General features: G+C 60.7%; 1 protein-coding gene across 5 annotated transcripts in view; it reads left to right on the forward strand.

Annotated features, from left to right (window-relative positions):
• Window positions 1-212: 212 nt before the first annotated feature.
• The window catches only part of LOC113998205 (cell surface glycoprotein 1-like), a 40,580-nt gene continuing 26,023 nt past the window's right edge, over window positions 213-14,769 (forward strand). Inside the window, exons 1-6 of one of the 5 annotated variants that reach the window (XM_039391085.1) lie at window positions 213-419; window positions 576-647; window positions 1,117-1,382; window positions 1,437-1,490; window positions 6,898-7,005; window positions 12,453-12,560. In XM_039391085.1, the coding sequence (XP_039247019.1) occupies window positions 320-419; window positions 576-647; window positions 1,117-1,382; window positions 1,437-1,490; window positions 6,898-7,005; window positions 12,453-12,560 (708 nt within the window). In that variant the 5' untranslated portion in view covers window positions 213-319. Of the gene's footprint in view, window positions 420-575; window positions 648-1,116; window positions 1,491-5,728; window positions 5,935-6,090; window positions 6,163-6,631; window positions 7,006-11,284; window positions 11,490-11,645; window positions 11,718-12,186; window positions 12,561-14,769 lie in introns of those variants that run through there. The other 4 variants (XM_039391084.1, XM_039391087.1, XM_039391086.1 and 1 more) reach the window with 4 other exon arrangements.

Raw genomic sequence — 14,769 nt, forward strand, 5'->3', positions numbered from 1 at the left:
GCAAGGCCGGGAGTTGGACTGGATGATCCTTGTGGGTCCCTTCCAGCTCAGGATATTCTGTGATTCTAACTCTTTGGTTAAGCCTTTGTCTCCCCATGAAGAGCTGGCAAAGCTGTTGGGGGTGGGGCAGAACAAGGGAAGCTGCCTCTCTGACATTGTTGCTGCCTCTCTGACATTGTTGCTGCCTCTCTGACATTGTTGCTGCCTCTATGACATGACAGTGGGAGCCCCAACATTCCGTCCCTGGAGACGCTCCAAGAGGAGCATCCAGACCTGGGTCCAGTCAACAGACCGGAGCGGCCGCCGAAGCTGACTGAGCATGGCCCTGTCAGCTCTGTGGCAGCGTTGTGTGAGCTGGAGCTCAGCCATAGCCCAGCTCCTGCAGCCATTGGTCTCTCGCGGAACCTCCTGCCCCACAGGTGAGGACAGACCCTGAGCCCGAAAGCCCCAGGACGCACGGCGGGGACAGTCACAGCCCTTGCTCCCCTGCCCCTTCCCCTCCTCCTCCTCAGTCCTCTGAGCGCCCGACACCCCCCGACTGGCATGTGACCTCCAGCGTTTGCCCTTTCTCGCAGGATCAGCCAACCTCGGCCAACAGCCTGGGCAGAAGCAGCAGCCCTTGCCAGCTCCCTCTGCCCCACCAGCAGGTATGGCAGTCCCATCTGCCTTGGCCCCTCGGCATTCCCTGCCCCCCAGCCCCTCCAGCCTCCAGGCCTGCCCTGGCTCCTCCAGCCCTGCCGGCACCTCCAGCAGCCACAGCACCCCTGTCCCCCTGCCAGCTGGGGCACCTTGGCTCAGCACGGCACGGCAAGCAGCCCTGGCATTGCCTGGGCCACCTCTGTTCAGGCAAGATCGTTTAGAGGATCTTGGGGCCGTCGCTGCCATTTTGCCGTCCCCTGTGCAACCCCATGGCTGTGGCACAGCAGCTCACCCCGCAGGGATGGTCCCTCACTCAAGCTCCCACTCAGTCTGTGTTCCGGGCCGGCTCAGCGGGTGCCCCAGGAGACTCTCCCAGCCCCGAGCCTCCCCCCCAGTCTGCCTTCTCCCCTGTGCACGTGTGCCAATGGCTCCGGGCAGTGACTGCTCCAACCCCCACCCGTATCTTCTGCTCGGCAGGGACACGGACTCAGCTGCCTCCACCAGCCCCCTTGGCAAGCAGCCATGGCATTGCTCCTCCATCAGGCAATGCCCTGGGGGGGGCCCGGGGCTGCAGGAAGCCCCTGGCCCCAGTCCCACCAGTGCGGGACACGCAGCACGGCTCAGCCAACCCCTCAGGGACGCCCCTGGGCAGTGGCAGCCCTCCAGACACCAGCGTCCCCATGGATGTGGACACCACCCCAGGTCTTGACATCAGTCTGGCCAGCGACGTCAGCATGGATGAGGACAGCCCGTCAGGCCGTGACCTCTCCTTGGCCAGCGACGTCAGCATGGACGAGGACAGCCCGTCAGGCCGTGACCTCTCCTTGGCCAGCGACGTCAGCATGGACGAGGACAGCCCGTCAGGCCGTGACCTCTCGCTGGCCACTGACGACCCCATGGATGGTGGCTCCCCCCCAGGCAGTGATCACGTTGCGAGCTGTGACATCTCGCTGAGCAGCGATGTCCCCATGGATGAGGACACCTTCCCGAGGGGTGACATCTCCCTGCCCAGTGACACCACTGCCAGCCACCCAGGCCCACTCCACGGCCAAGCCATCGGGGCCCCTGGGGTGACTCCAGCCAGCGAGCCTGTGCTGCGTGGCAAGGTCCTGCTGGAAGGGACTCGGAGCCACTTGGATTGCTCCCAGGGAGCCGTGGGCACCAGCCAGGATGGTCGCAGCAGCGTCCCCGTGCCCACGGACCATTGTGGCACCAGTGGCACCAGCCCCCAGCCCAAGAACGCCTCGCTCTGCCCGCCCAAGAAGATGCCGCCCACTGAGCGCAGTGTCCCCAAGCCTTCCAGAGCCGTCCTGAGCACGGGACACTGCAACGCGGGCGGCACCAAGCCTCAGGACCCTCAGCAGGGTGCGGGCACGAACCTGCCACCGCCTCAGAGCAGCATGTCACCAAGCAACATCGCTCTGAAAAGACGGGGCACGAAGAGGAAGAGGGGCTCTGAGCCAAGCACTGGGAGCAAGTGCAAGGCTCCCGCAGCCCGGGCTGGGGCAGAAAGTTCTTGAGGGACAGATCGTTTGGGGATGTGTCCCAGGGGGAGGGACAGATCGTTTGGGGATCTGTCCCAGGGGGAGGGACAGATCGTTTGGGGATCTGTCCCAGGGGGAGGGACAGATCGTTTGGGGATCTGTCCCGGGGGGGAGGGACAGATCGTTTGGGGATCTGTCCCGGGGAGGGGGGGATAGATCGTTTGGGGATCTGTCCCAGGGGGAGGGATAGATCGTTTGGGGATCTGTCCCAATCTGAGGGAGGGAGGGTGTTGCTGTAGATGTAGATATTGATGACCGTTTTCTTGTGGTTATCAATTAAAAGATTTTATTCCATAAGCTGTCTGTGTCTGCATGGAATGGGGAGGGAGTGCAGGGCGGCAGCGGGAAATGGTCCCAAGCAGATCCGCCAAGGCTGAAAGGGCTCCAAGGGCACCCAAAGGGCACTCCAGGCCTGAGTCAGTGCCGGAGGTGCAGGCATTCATGGAAGGTCCCCTTCCCCTGGGGAAGCAGCCCTTTGGCGTGGGAGCCAGGACAGAGGGGTCCGTGCAGGACTCCCGCACACGGCCCCACACCGAAAACAGCCCTCAGCACAGCCTGGGCACCGTCCTCCCACTCTGGGGCTTTAGAAGGCTGCTCCCGCTGCTCCCAGGGACCTCACCATGTCCCCAGTCATCCCACTGCAGCCCCAGACAGAGCTCCCCCAGGCTGCCCCGGGGCTGCATTGGGCAGGGGCGGTAAGGGAGAGGGAAGAATGTGCTGGGAACCCTAATGCAGGGCCTCACAGAAGTCCAGGGAGACGACATCCGTAGATCTCTGGGAGGCAGCTCTGTCGAGGGGTGGATGGCGAGCCACTCGGCGGTTGATGGGTCAGGATCAAAAGGCAGGCCGGGCATGGGGACACTGCTGAGGGCACTGCGGGGACACCGCGGGCCTCCTGAGCAGCAGCAGGATGGGGATGAGAGCTCCACGGGCAGCTTGAAGCTGCCTCCCAGTCACAGTCCCTGGCTCTCGTGGGGCATTCAACTACCCTGAGAGCAGCTGGAAAAGCAACACAGCCAAGCACAAACAGTCCCGGAGGTTCCTAGAAAGCAGTGGCGACAGCTTCCCGACCCATTGCCTCTCACAAGCAATGCTGTGCCGCTCCACCTCCGACTAACACACAGGAAAGGCCTTGTTGGAGATGGGAGGGTAAGGGACAGCCTTGGCTGTCGAGACCATGGGACTGTGGTCTTCTGAAATTCCAGGTATTGGGAAACACATAAATACCAGGAGACAGAGGAGCTAACTAAGAAGGATAAACTTTTATTCCAATGAAAGGGAGAGTTCACTGAACAAACCTCAGTGAGGCCTCTCAAGTCAGTGGAGGTCGCAGCCCCCTTTTATCCCCTTTGCCCGGAGCGCTGCTCCCTCCCCAGCGTTTCTCCACTGGCTGACATACGCCGGGGTTACAGGCTTCCCGACACGCCTGCTCTGTGTCCCCCATTATGTCCCTCGGAGGGGGCTGGGAAGGTCACTGGGGCTTTTCCAAATGGAGGCCACAGCACACTTCAAAACGGAGGACGTGGCCACCTGAGACCTTCTCTGCTGCTGATCGGTCCCCCTGTCTCTGGGCAAAGGGCACCCCTTGGTAGCCAACAATTGAACCACCAGTAACTTACTGCTTCTTAGTGCAAACTGCGACTACCCTACAAACTTTGCAAGCACACTTTCTTCTTCCTAAGGCTGGAGCTGAGGACTGGGGGAGGAGGAAGCAGGGCAGCATGGAAGATCAGAACACGCACCTCAGGAGAGCTGACTTGAGCCTCTTCAGGGATCTTCTTCCTTGGTGTCTGACGTCCTTTTTTCCCCTCACTCGCTGCTCTAACCCCACAACCTGATTTGCTGCACACCCTGTCTCCTAAACCACCGCCCAGCTAGTCTTTCTTGATGGGCCGAGCTCCTTGTTTCCCTTTGCCCTTCTCCGAATGCCAGGGAATGGGAAACACCCTCATTTTTATGGTTGGGCTCTTGCTGCCCAGCCTCCCTTTCTGCAACAGTTTCACAGTTTTCAATCTGGTCCTGTCCCTGTTTCTTTCAATGCCCAGGTTTTCTCCAAAACAGCCAACTGACACACATGCAATCACTATGCCCAGAACTGCCAGGAGAACTCCGCCAGTTCAGCGGCTCAAGTGGGCAGAAGCTGTCTTGGATGTAGCCTTGCCCGCTTTGAACCTCAAGATTCCACGTGAGGAGCCAGATGCTGAGCACTCCTGAAGAACCCCCTTTCCTAGACCAAATCTCCAACCGCAGCAGATCGCAGCACACACCTAAAGCGCCTTTGACCGCGACCTGACAGAACCCCCTTCTTGTTGTCCACGCTCTTGTCTTCCCATGGAATGGAGAGCAGAAAAAGACTCTCCAGTGTAAGGCCAGAACAGCCAGGTTTACGGCAGAGGCAGAGAAACTGCCCTATCCCTGCCTCCAGGATGGTGAGCCTGCTCCAGGATCCTTCCATCGGGCAGTTTTGGGTGCATTGTGTGGTTTTGTATCAATGTATAAGGCTTTCAGCGATGTTAACTTCCAGTGGTGAGAAGTCATGAGATTAGTCCCCGGAATGAGGTGATGACCTTCTGCAACAAGAGTTTGACTTTGAATGGCCAAGGTTTTTATTCCCCTCCTGCTTTCTGCAGGTGCCCCCTGTTTTTCGAGACTCCTAGACTCCTAGAAGAGTTTGTGTCGGAAGGGGCCTTAAAGCTCATCTAGACAAGGTTGCTCCAAGCCCCGCCCGAGCCGGCCTCGAACACTTCCAGGGACGGGGCAGCCACGGCTTCTCTGGACGACCTGTGCCAGGTCCTCACCACGCTCACAGAGAAGAATTTTTTTCCAGAATCCCATCTAATCGTGCCCTCTGCCAGTGTGAAGCCGTTCCGCCTTGTTCTGTCACTGCAGTCCCTCGTAAATAGTCTCTCCTATCCAAGCCTTCTTGGTCCTCCCTGTTGTGTTGCAAAATTTGCAAGTTGATGCTGTGCCAGGGCTGTGCCAGCAGCCAAGGGCTGACCCGGGTGCAGGACCTTGCGCTTGAGGTCTGTTGTCGCTGGCTTTGTTCAGCCTGGAGGAGGCTGAGCTGAGATCTCATGGGGGGCTGCAGCTTCCTGCCAAGGGGCAGCAGCGATTTCTGCTGCGTGGGACCAGGGACAGGACCCCAGGGAACGGCTGGAGCTGTGTCGGGGGAGGGTTAGGTTGGATATTAGGAAAAGCTTCTTCCCCCAGAGGGTGGTCGGCCACTGGAACGGGCTCCCCAGGGCAGTGGTCTTGGCCCCAAGGCTGCCAGAGCTCAAGGAGCGTTTGGACAACGCTCTCAGGCACGTGGTGGGGTTGCTGGGCTGTCCTGTGCAAGGCCGGGAGTTGGACTGGATGATCCTTGTGGGTCCCTTCCAGCTCAGGATATTCTGTGATTCTAACTCTTTGGTTAAGCCTTTGTCTCCCCATGAAGAGCTGGCAAAGCTGTTGGGGGTGGGGCAGAACAAGGGAAGCTGCCTCTCTGACATTGTTGCTGCCTCTCTGACATTGTTGCTGCCTCTCTGACATTGTTGCTGCCTCTATGACATGACAGTGGGAGCCCCAACATTCCGTCCCTGGAGACGCTCCAAGAGGAGCATCCAGACCTGGGTCCAGTCAACAGACCGGAGCGGCCGCCGAAGCTGACTGAGCATGGCCCTGTCAGCTCTGTGGCAGCGTTGTGTGAGCTGGAGCTCAGCCATAGCCCAGCTCCTGCAGCCATTGGTCTCTCGCGGAACCTCCTGCCCCACAGGTGAGGACAGACCCTGAGCCCGAAAGCCCCAGGACGCACGGCGGGGACAGTCACAGCCCTTGCTCCCCTGCCCCTTCCCCTCCTCCTCCTCAGTCCTCTGAGCGCCCGACACCCCCCGACTGGCATGTGACCTCCAGCGTTTGCCCTTTCTCGCAGGATCAGCCAACCTCGGCCAACAGCCTGGGCAGAAGCAGCAGCCCTTGCCAGCTCCCTCTGCCCCACCAGCAGGTATGGCAGTCCCATCTGCCTTGGCCCCTCGGCATTCCCTGCCCCCCAGCCCCTCCAGCCTCCAGGCCTGCCCTGGCTCCTCCAGCCCTGCCGGCACCTCCAGCAGCCACAGCACCCCTGTCCCCCTGCCAGCTGGGGCACCTTGGCTCAGCACGGCACGGCAAGCAGCCCTGGCATTGCCTGGGCCACCTCTGTTCAGGCAAGATCGTTTAGAGGATCTTGGGGCCGTCGCTGCCATTTTGCCGTCCCCTGTGCAACCCCATGGCTGTGGCACAGCAGCTCACCCCGCAGGGATGGTCCCTCACTCAAGCTCCCACTCAGTCTGTGTTCCGGGCCGGCTCAGCGGGTGCCCCAGGAGACTCTCCCAGCCCCGAGCCTCCCCCCCAGTCTGCCTTCTCCCCTGTGCACGTGTGCCAATGGCTCCGGGCAGTGACTGCTCCAACCCCCACCCGTATCTTCTGCTCGGCAGGGACACGGACTCAGCTGCCTCCACCAGCCCCCTTGGCAAGCAGCCATGGCATTGCTCCTCCATCAGGCAATGCCCTGGGGGGGGCCCGGGGCTGCAGGAAGCCCCTGGCCCCAGTCCCACCAGTGCGGGACACGCAGCACGGCTCAGCCAACCCCTCAGGGACGCCCCTGGGCAGTGGCAGCCCTCCAGACACCAGCGTCCCCATGGATGTGGACACCACCCCAGGTCTTGACATCAGTCTGGCCAGCGACGTCAGCATGGATGAGGACAGCCCGTCAGGCCGTGACCTCTCCTTGGCCAGCGACGTCAGCATGGACGAGGACAGCCCGTCAGGCCGTGACCTCTCCTTGGCCAGCGACGTCAGCATGGACGAGGACAGCCCGTCAGGCCGTGACCTCTCCTTGGCCAGCGACGTCAGCATGGACGAGGACAGCCCGTCAGGCCGTGACCTCTCGCTGGCCACTGACGACCCCATGGATGGTGGCTCCCCCCCAGGCAGTGATCACGTTGCGAGCTGTGACATCTCGCTGAGCAGCGATGTCCCCATGGATGAGGACACCTTCCCGAGGGGTGACATCTCCCTGCCCAGTGACACCACTGCCAGCCACCCAGGCCCACTCCACGGCCAAGCCATCGGGGCCCCTGGGGTGACTCCAGCCAGCGAGCCTGTGCTGCGTGGCAAGGTCCTGCTGGAAGGGACTCGGAGCCACTTGGATTGCTCCCAGGGAGCCGTGGGCACCAGCCAGGATGGTCGCAGCAGCGTCCCCGTGCCCACGGACCATTGTGGCACCAGTGGCACCAGCCCCCAGCCCAAGAACGCCTCGCTCTGCCCGCCCAAGAAGATGCCGCCCACTGAGCGCAGTGTCCCCAAGCCTTCCAGAGCCGTCCTGAGCACGGGACACTGCAACGCGGGCGGCACCAAGCCTCAGGACCCTCAGCAGGGTGCGGGCACGAACCTGCCACCGCCTCAGAGCAGCATGTCACCAAGCAACATCGCTCTGAAAAGACGGGGCACGAAGAGGAAGAGGGGCTCTGAGCCAAGCACTGGGAGCAAGTGCAAGGCTCCCGCAGCCCGGGCTGGGGCAGAAAGTTCTTGAGGGACAGATCGTTTGGGGATCTGTCCCAGGGGGAGGGACAGATCGTTTGGGGATCTGTCCCGGGGGGGGAGGGACAGATCGTTTGGGGATCTGTCCCGGGGGGGAGGGACAGATCGTTTGGGGATCTGTCCCGGGGAGGGGGGGATAGATCGTTTGGGGATCTGTCCCAGGGGGAGGGATAGATCGTTTGGGGATCTGTCCCAATCTGAGGGAGGGAGGGTGTTGCTGTAGATGTAGATATTGATGACCGTTTTCTTGTGGTTATCAATTAAAAGATTTTATTCCATAAGCTGTCTGTGTCTGCATGGAATGGGGAGGGAGTGCAGGGCGGCAGCGGGAAATGGTCCCAAGCAGATCCGCCAAGGCTGAAAGGGCTCCAAGGGCACCCAAAGGGCACTCCAGGCCTGAGTCAGTGCCGGAGGTGCAGGCATTCATGGAAGGTCCCCTTCCCCTGGGGAAGCAGCCCTTTGGCGTGGGAGCCAGGACAGAGGGGTCCGTGCAGGACTCCCGCACACGGCCCCACACCGAAAACAGCCCTCAGCACAGCCTGGGCACCGTCCTCCCACTCTGGGGCTTTAGAAGGCTGCTCCCGCTGCTCCCAGGGACCTCACCATGTCCCCAGTCATCCCACTGCAGCCCCAGACAGAGCTCCCCCAGGCTGCCCCGGGGCTGCATTGGGCAGGGGCGGTAAGGGAGAGGGAAGAATGTGCTGGGAACCCTAATGCAGGGCCTCACAGAAGTCCAGGGAGACGACATCCGTAGATCTCTGGGAGGCAGCACTTGGAATGTATGGAGCTCTGTCGAGGGGTGGATGGCGAGCCACTCGGCGGTTGATGGGTCAGGATCAAAAGGCAGGCCGGGCATGGGGACACTGCTGAGGGCACTGCGGGGACACCGCGGGCCTCCTGAGCAGCAGCAGGATGGGGATGAGAGCTCCACAGGCAGCTTGAAGCTGCCTCCCAGTCACAGTCCCTGGCTCTCGTGGGGCATTCAACTACCCTGAGAGCAGCTGGAAAAGCAACACAGCCAAGCACAAACAGTCCCGGAGGTTCCTAGAAAGCAGTGGCGACAGCTTCCCGACCCATTGCCTCTCACAAGCAATGCTGTGCCGCTCCACCTCAGACTAACACACAGGAAAGGCCTTGTTGGAGATGGGAGGGTAAGGGACAGCCTTGGCTGTCGAGACCATGGGACTGTGGTCTTCTGAAATTCCAGGTATTGGGAAACACATAAATACCAGGAGACAGAGGAGCTAACTAAGAAGGATAAACTTTTATTCCAATGAAAGGGAGAGTTCACTGAACAAACCTCAGTGAGGCCTCTCAAGTCAGTGGAGGTCGCAGCCCCCTTTTATCCCCTTTGCCCGGAGCGCTGCTCCCTCCCCAGCGTTTCTCCACTGGCTGACATACGCCGGGGTTACAGGCTTCCCGACACGCCTGCTCTGTGTCCCCCATTATGTCCCTCGGAGGGGGCTGGGAAGGTCACTGGGGCTTTTCCAAATGGAGGCCACAGCACACTTCAAAACGGAGGACGTGGCCACCTGAGACCTTCTCTGCTGCTGATCGGTCCCCCTGTCTCTGGGCAAAGGGCACCCCTTGGTAGCCAACAATTGAACCACCAGTAACTTACTGCTTCTTAGTGCAAACTGCGACTACCCTACAAACTTTGCAAGCACACTTTCTTCTTCCTAAGGGTGGAGCTGAGGACTGGGGGAGGAGGAAGCAGGGCAGCATGGAAGATCAGAACACGCACCTCAGGAGAGCTGACTTGAGCCTCTTCAGGGATCTTCTTCCTTGGTGTCTGACGTCCTTTTTTCCCCTCACTCGCTGCTCTAACCCCACAACCTGATTTGCTGCACACCCTGTCTCCTAAACCACCGCCCAGCTAGTCTTTCTTGATGGGCCGAGCTCCTTGTTTCCCTTTGCCCTTCTCCGAATGCCAGGGAATGGGAAACACCCTCATTTTTATGGTTGGGCTCTTGCTGCCCAGCCTCCCTTTCTGCAACAGTTTCACAGTTTTCAATCTGGTCCTGTCCCTGTTTCTTTCAATGCCCAGGTTTTCTCCAAAACAGCCAACTGACACACATGCAATCACTATGCCCAGAACTGCCAGGAGAACTCCGCCAGTTCAGCGGCTCAAGTGGGCAGAAGCTGTCTTGGATGTAGCCTTGCCCGCTTTGAACCTCAAGATTCCACGTGAGGAGCCAGATGCTGAGCACTCCCGAAGAACCCCCTTTCCTAGACCAAATCTCCAACCGCAGCAGATCGCAGCACACACCTAAAGCGCCTTTGACCGCGACCTGACAGAACCCCCTTCTTGTTGTCCACGCTCTTGTCTTCCCATGGAATGGAGAGCAGAAAAAGACTCTCCAGTGTAAGGCCAGAACAGCCAGGTTTACGGCAGAGGCAGAGAAACTGCCCTATCCCTGCCTCCAGGATGGTGAGCCTGCTCCAGGATCCTTCCATCGGGCAGTTTTGGGTGCATTGTGTGGTTTTGTATCAATGTATATGGCTTTCAGCGATGTTAACTTCCAGTGGTGAGAAGTCATGAGATTAGTCCCCGGAATGAGGTGATGACCTTCTGCAACAAGAGTTTGACTTTGAATGGCCAAGGTTTTTATTCCCCTCCTGCTTTCTGCAGGTGCCCCCTGTTTTTCGAGACTCCTAGACTCCTAGAAGAGTTTGTGTCGGAAGGGGCCTTAAAGCTCATCTAGACAAGGTTGCTCCAAGCCCCGCCCGAGCCGGCCTCGAACACTTCCAGGGACGGGGCAGCCACGGCTTCTCTGGACGACCTGTGCCAGGTCCTCACCACGCTCACAGAGAAGAATTTTTTTCCAGAATCCCATCTAATCGTGCCCTCTGCCAGTGTGAAGCCGTTCCACCTTGTTCTGTCACTGCAGTCCCTCGTAAATAGTCTCTCCTATCCAAGCCTTCTTGGTCCTCCCTGTTGTGTTGCAAAATTTGCAAGTTGATGCTGTGCCAGGGCTGTGCCAGCAGCCAAGGGCTGACCCGGGTGCAGGACCTTGCGCTTGAGGTCTGTTGTCGCTGGCTTTGTTCAGCCTGGAGGAGGCTGAGCTGAGATCTCATGGGGGGCTGCAGCTTCCTGCCAAGGGGCAGCAGCGATTTCTGCTGCGTGGGACCAGGGACAGGACCCCAGGGAACGGCTGGAGCTGTGTCGGGGGAGGGTTAGGTTGGATATTAGGAAAAGCTTCTTCCCCCAGAGGGTGGTCGGCCACTGGAACGGGCTCCCCAGGGCAGTGGTCTTGGCCCCAAGGCTGCCAGAGCTCAAGGAGCGTTTGGACAACGCTCTCAGGCACGTGGTGGGGTTGCTGGGCTGTCCTGTGCAAGGCCGGGAGTTGGACTGGATGATCCTTGTGGGTCCCTTCCAGCTCAGGATATTCTGTGATTCTAACTCTTTGGTTAAGCCTTTGTCTCCCCATGAAGAGCTGGCAAAGCTGTTGGGGGTGGGGCAGAACAAGGGAAGCTGCCTCTCTGACATTGTTGCTGCCTCTCTGACATTGTTGCTGCCTCTCTGACATTGTTGCTGCCTCTATGACATGACAGTGGGAGCCCCAACATTCCGTCCCTGGAGACGCTCCAAGAGGAGCATCCAGACCTGGGTCCAGTCAACAGACCGGAGCGGCCGCCGAAGCTGACTGAGCATGGCCCTGTCAGCTCTGTGGCAGCGTTGTGTGAGCTGGAGCTCAGCCATAGCCCAGCTCCTGCAGCCATTGGTCTCTCGCGGAACCTCCTGCCCCACAGGTGAGGACAGACCCTGAGCCCGAAAGCCCCAGGACGCACGGCGGGGACAGTCACAGCCCTTGCTCCCCTGCCCCTTCCCCTCCTCCTCCTCAGTCCTCTGAGCGCCCGACACCCCCCGACTGGCATGTGACCTCCAGCGTTTGCCCTTTCTCGCAGGATCAGCCAACCTCGGCCAACAGCCTGGGCAGAAGCAGCAGCCCTTGCCAGCTCCCTCTGCCCCACCAGCAGGTATGGCAGTCCCATCTGCCTTGGCCCCTCGGCATTCCCTGCCCCCCAGCCCCTCCAGCCTCCAGGCCTGCCCTGGCTCCTCCAGCCCTGCCGGCACCTCCAGCAGCCACAGCACCCCTGTCCCCCTGCCAGCTGGGGCACCTTGGCTCAGCACGGCACGGCAAGCAGCCCTGGCATTGCCTGGGCCACCTCTGTTCAGGCAAGATCGTTTAGAGGATCTTGGGGCCGTCGCTGCCATTTTGCCGTCCCCTGTGCAACCCCATGGCTGTGGCACAGCAGCTCACCCCGCAGGGATGGTCCCTCACTCAAGCTCCCACTCAGTCTGTGTTCCGGGCCGGCTCAGCGGGTGCCCCAGGAGACTCTCCCAGCCCCGAGCCTCCCCCCCAGTCTGCCTTCTCCCCTGTGCACGTGTGCCAATGGCTCCGGGCAGTGACTGCTCCAACCCCCACCCGTATCTTCTGCTCGGCAGGGACACGGACTCAGCTGCCTCCACCAGCCCCCTTGGCAAGCAGCCATGGCATTGCTCCTCCATCAGGCAATGCCCTGGGGGGGGCCCGGGGCTGCAGGAAGCCCCTGGCCCCAGTCCCACCAGTGCGGGACACGCAGCACGGCTCAGCCAACCCCTCAGGGACGCCCCTGGGCAGTGGCAGCCCTCCAGACACCAGCGTCCCCATGGATGTGGACACCACCCCAGGTCTTGACATCAGTCTGGCCAGCGACGTCAGCATGGATGAGGACAGCCCGTCAGGCCGTGACCTCTCCTTGGCCAGCGACGTCAGCATGGACGAGGACAGCCCGTCAGGCCGTGACCTCTCCTTGGCCAGCGACGTCAGCATGGACGAGGACAGCCCGTCAGGCCGTGACCTCTCGCTGGCCAGCCCGTCAGGCCGTGACGACTGACCCCCATGGATGGTGGCTCCCCCCCAGGCAGTGATCACGTTGCGAGCTGTGACATCTCGCTGAGCAGCGATGTCCCCATGGATGAGGACACCTTCCCGAGGGGTGACATCTCCCTGCCCAGTGACACCACTGCCAGCCACCCAGGCCCACTCCACGGCCAAGCCATCGGGGCCCCTGGGGTGACTCCAGCCAGCGAGCCTGTGCTGCGTGGCAAGGTCCTGCTGGAAGGGACTCGGAGCCACTTGGATTGCTCCCAGGGAGCCGTGGGCACCAGCCAGGATGGTCGCAGCAGCGTCCCCGTGCCCACGGACCATTGTGGCACCAGTGGCACCAGCCCCCAGCCCAAGAACGCCTCGCTCTGCCCGCCCAAGAAGATGCCGCCCACTGAGCGCAGTGTCCCCAAGCCTTCCAGAGCCGTCCTGAGCACGGGACACTGCAACGCGGGCGGCACCAAGCCTCAGGACCCTCAGCAGGGTGCGGGCACGAACCTGCCACCGCCTCAGAGCAGCATGTCACCAAGCAACATCGCTCTGAAAAGACGGGGCACGAAGAGGAAGAGGGGCTCTGAGCCAAGCACTGGGAGCAAGTGCAAGGCTCCCGCAGCCCGGGCTGGGGCAGAAAGTTCTTGAGGGACAGATCGTTTGGGGATCTGTCCCAGGGGGAGGGACAGATCGTTTGGGGATCTGTCCCAGGGGGAGGGACAGATCGTTTGGGGATCTGTCCCGGGGGGGGAGGGACAGATCGTTTGGGGATCTGTCCCGGGGGGGAGGGACAGATCGTTTGGGGATCTGTCCCGGGGAGGGGGGGATAGATCGTTTGGGGATCTGTCCCAGGGGGAGGGATAGATCGTTTGGGGATCTGTCCCAATCTGAGGGAGGGAGGGTGTTGCTGTAGATGTAGATATTGATGACCGTTTTCTTGTGGTTATCAATTAAAAGATTTTATTCCATAAGCTGTCTGTGTCTGCATGGAATGGGGAGGGAGTGCAGGGCGGCAGCGGGAAATGGTCCCAAGCAGATCCGCCAAGGCTGAAAGGGCTCCAAGGGCACCCAAAGGGCACTCCAGGCCTGAGTCAGTGCCGGAGGTGCAGGCATTCATGGAAGGTCCCCTTCCCCTGGGGAAGCAGCCCTTTGGCGTGGGAGCCAGGACAGAGGGGTCCGTGCAGGACTCCCGCACACGGCCCCACACCGAAAACAGCCCTCAGCACAGCCTGGGCACCGTCCTCCCACTCTGGGGCTTTAGAAGGCTGCTCCCGCTGCTCCCAGGGACCTCACCATGTCCCCAGTCATCCCACTGCAGCCCCAGACAGAGCTCCCCCAGGCTGCCCCGGGGCTGCATTGGGCAGGGGCGGTAAGGGAGAGGGAAGAATGTGCTGGGAACCCTAATGCAGGGCCTCACAGAAGTCCAGGGAGACGACATCCGTAGATCTCTGGGAGGCAGCACTTGGAATGTATGGAGCTCTGTCGAGGGGTGGATGGCGAGCCACTCGGCGGTTGATGGGTCAGGATCAAAAGGCAGGCCGGGCATGGGGACACTGCTGAGGGCACTGCGGGGACACCGCGGGCCTCCTGAGCAGCAGCAGGATGGGGATGAGAGCTCCACGGGCAGCTTGAAGCTGCCTCCCAGTCACAGTCCCTGGCTCTCGTGGGGCATTCAACTACCCTGAGAGCAGCTGGAAAAGCAACACAGCCAAGCACAAACAGTCCCGGAGGTTCCTAGAAAGCAGTGGCGACAGCTTCCCGACCCATTGCCTCTCACAAGCAATGCTGTGCCGCTCCACCTCAGACTAACACACAGGAAAGGCCTTGTTGGAGATGGGAGGGTAAGGGACAGCCTTGGCTGTCGAGACCATGGGACTGTGGTCTTCTGAAATTCCAGGTATTGGGAAACACATAAATACCAGGAGACAGAGGAGCTAACTAAGAAGGATAAACTTTTATTCCAATGAAAGGGAGAGTTCACTGAACAAACCTCAGTGAGGCCTCTCAAGTCAGTGGAGGTCGCAGCCCCCTTTTATCCCCTTTGCCCGGAGCGCTGCTCCCTCCCCAGCGTTTCTCCACTGGCTGACATACGCCGGGGTTACAGGCTTCCCGACACGCCTGCTCTGTGTCCCCCATTATGTCCCTCGGAGGGGGCTGGGAAGGTCACTGGG

The sequence above is a fragment of the Pipra filicauda genome, unplaced genomic scaffold, assembly GCF_003945595.2.
Source record: "Pipra filicauda isolate LSUMZ 115617 unplaced genomic scaffold, ASM394559v2 scaffold900_size55888_pilon, whole genome shotgun sequence".
NCBI lineage: Eukaryota > Metazoa > Chordata > Aves > Passeriformes > Pipridae > Pipra > Pipra filicauda.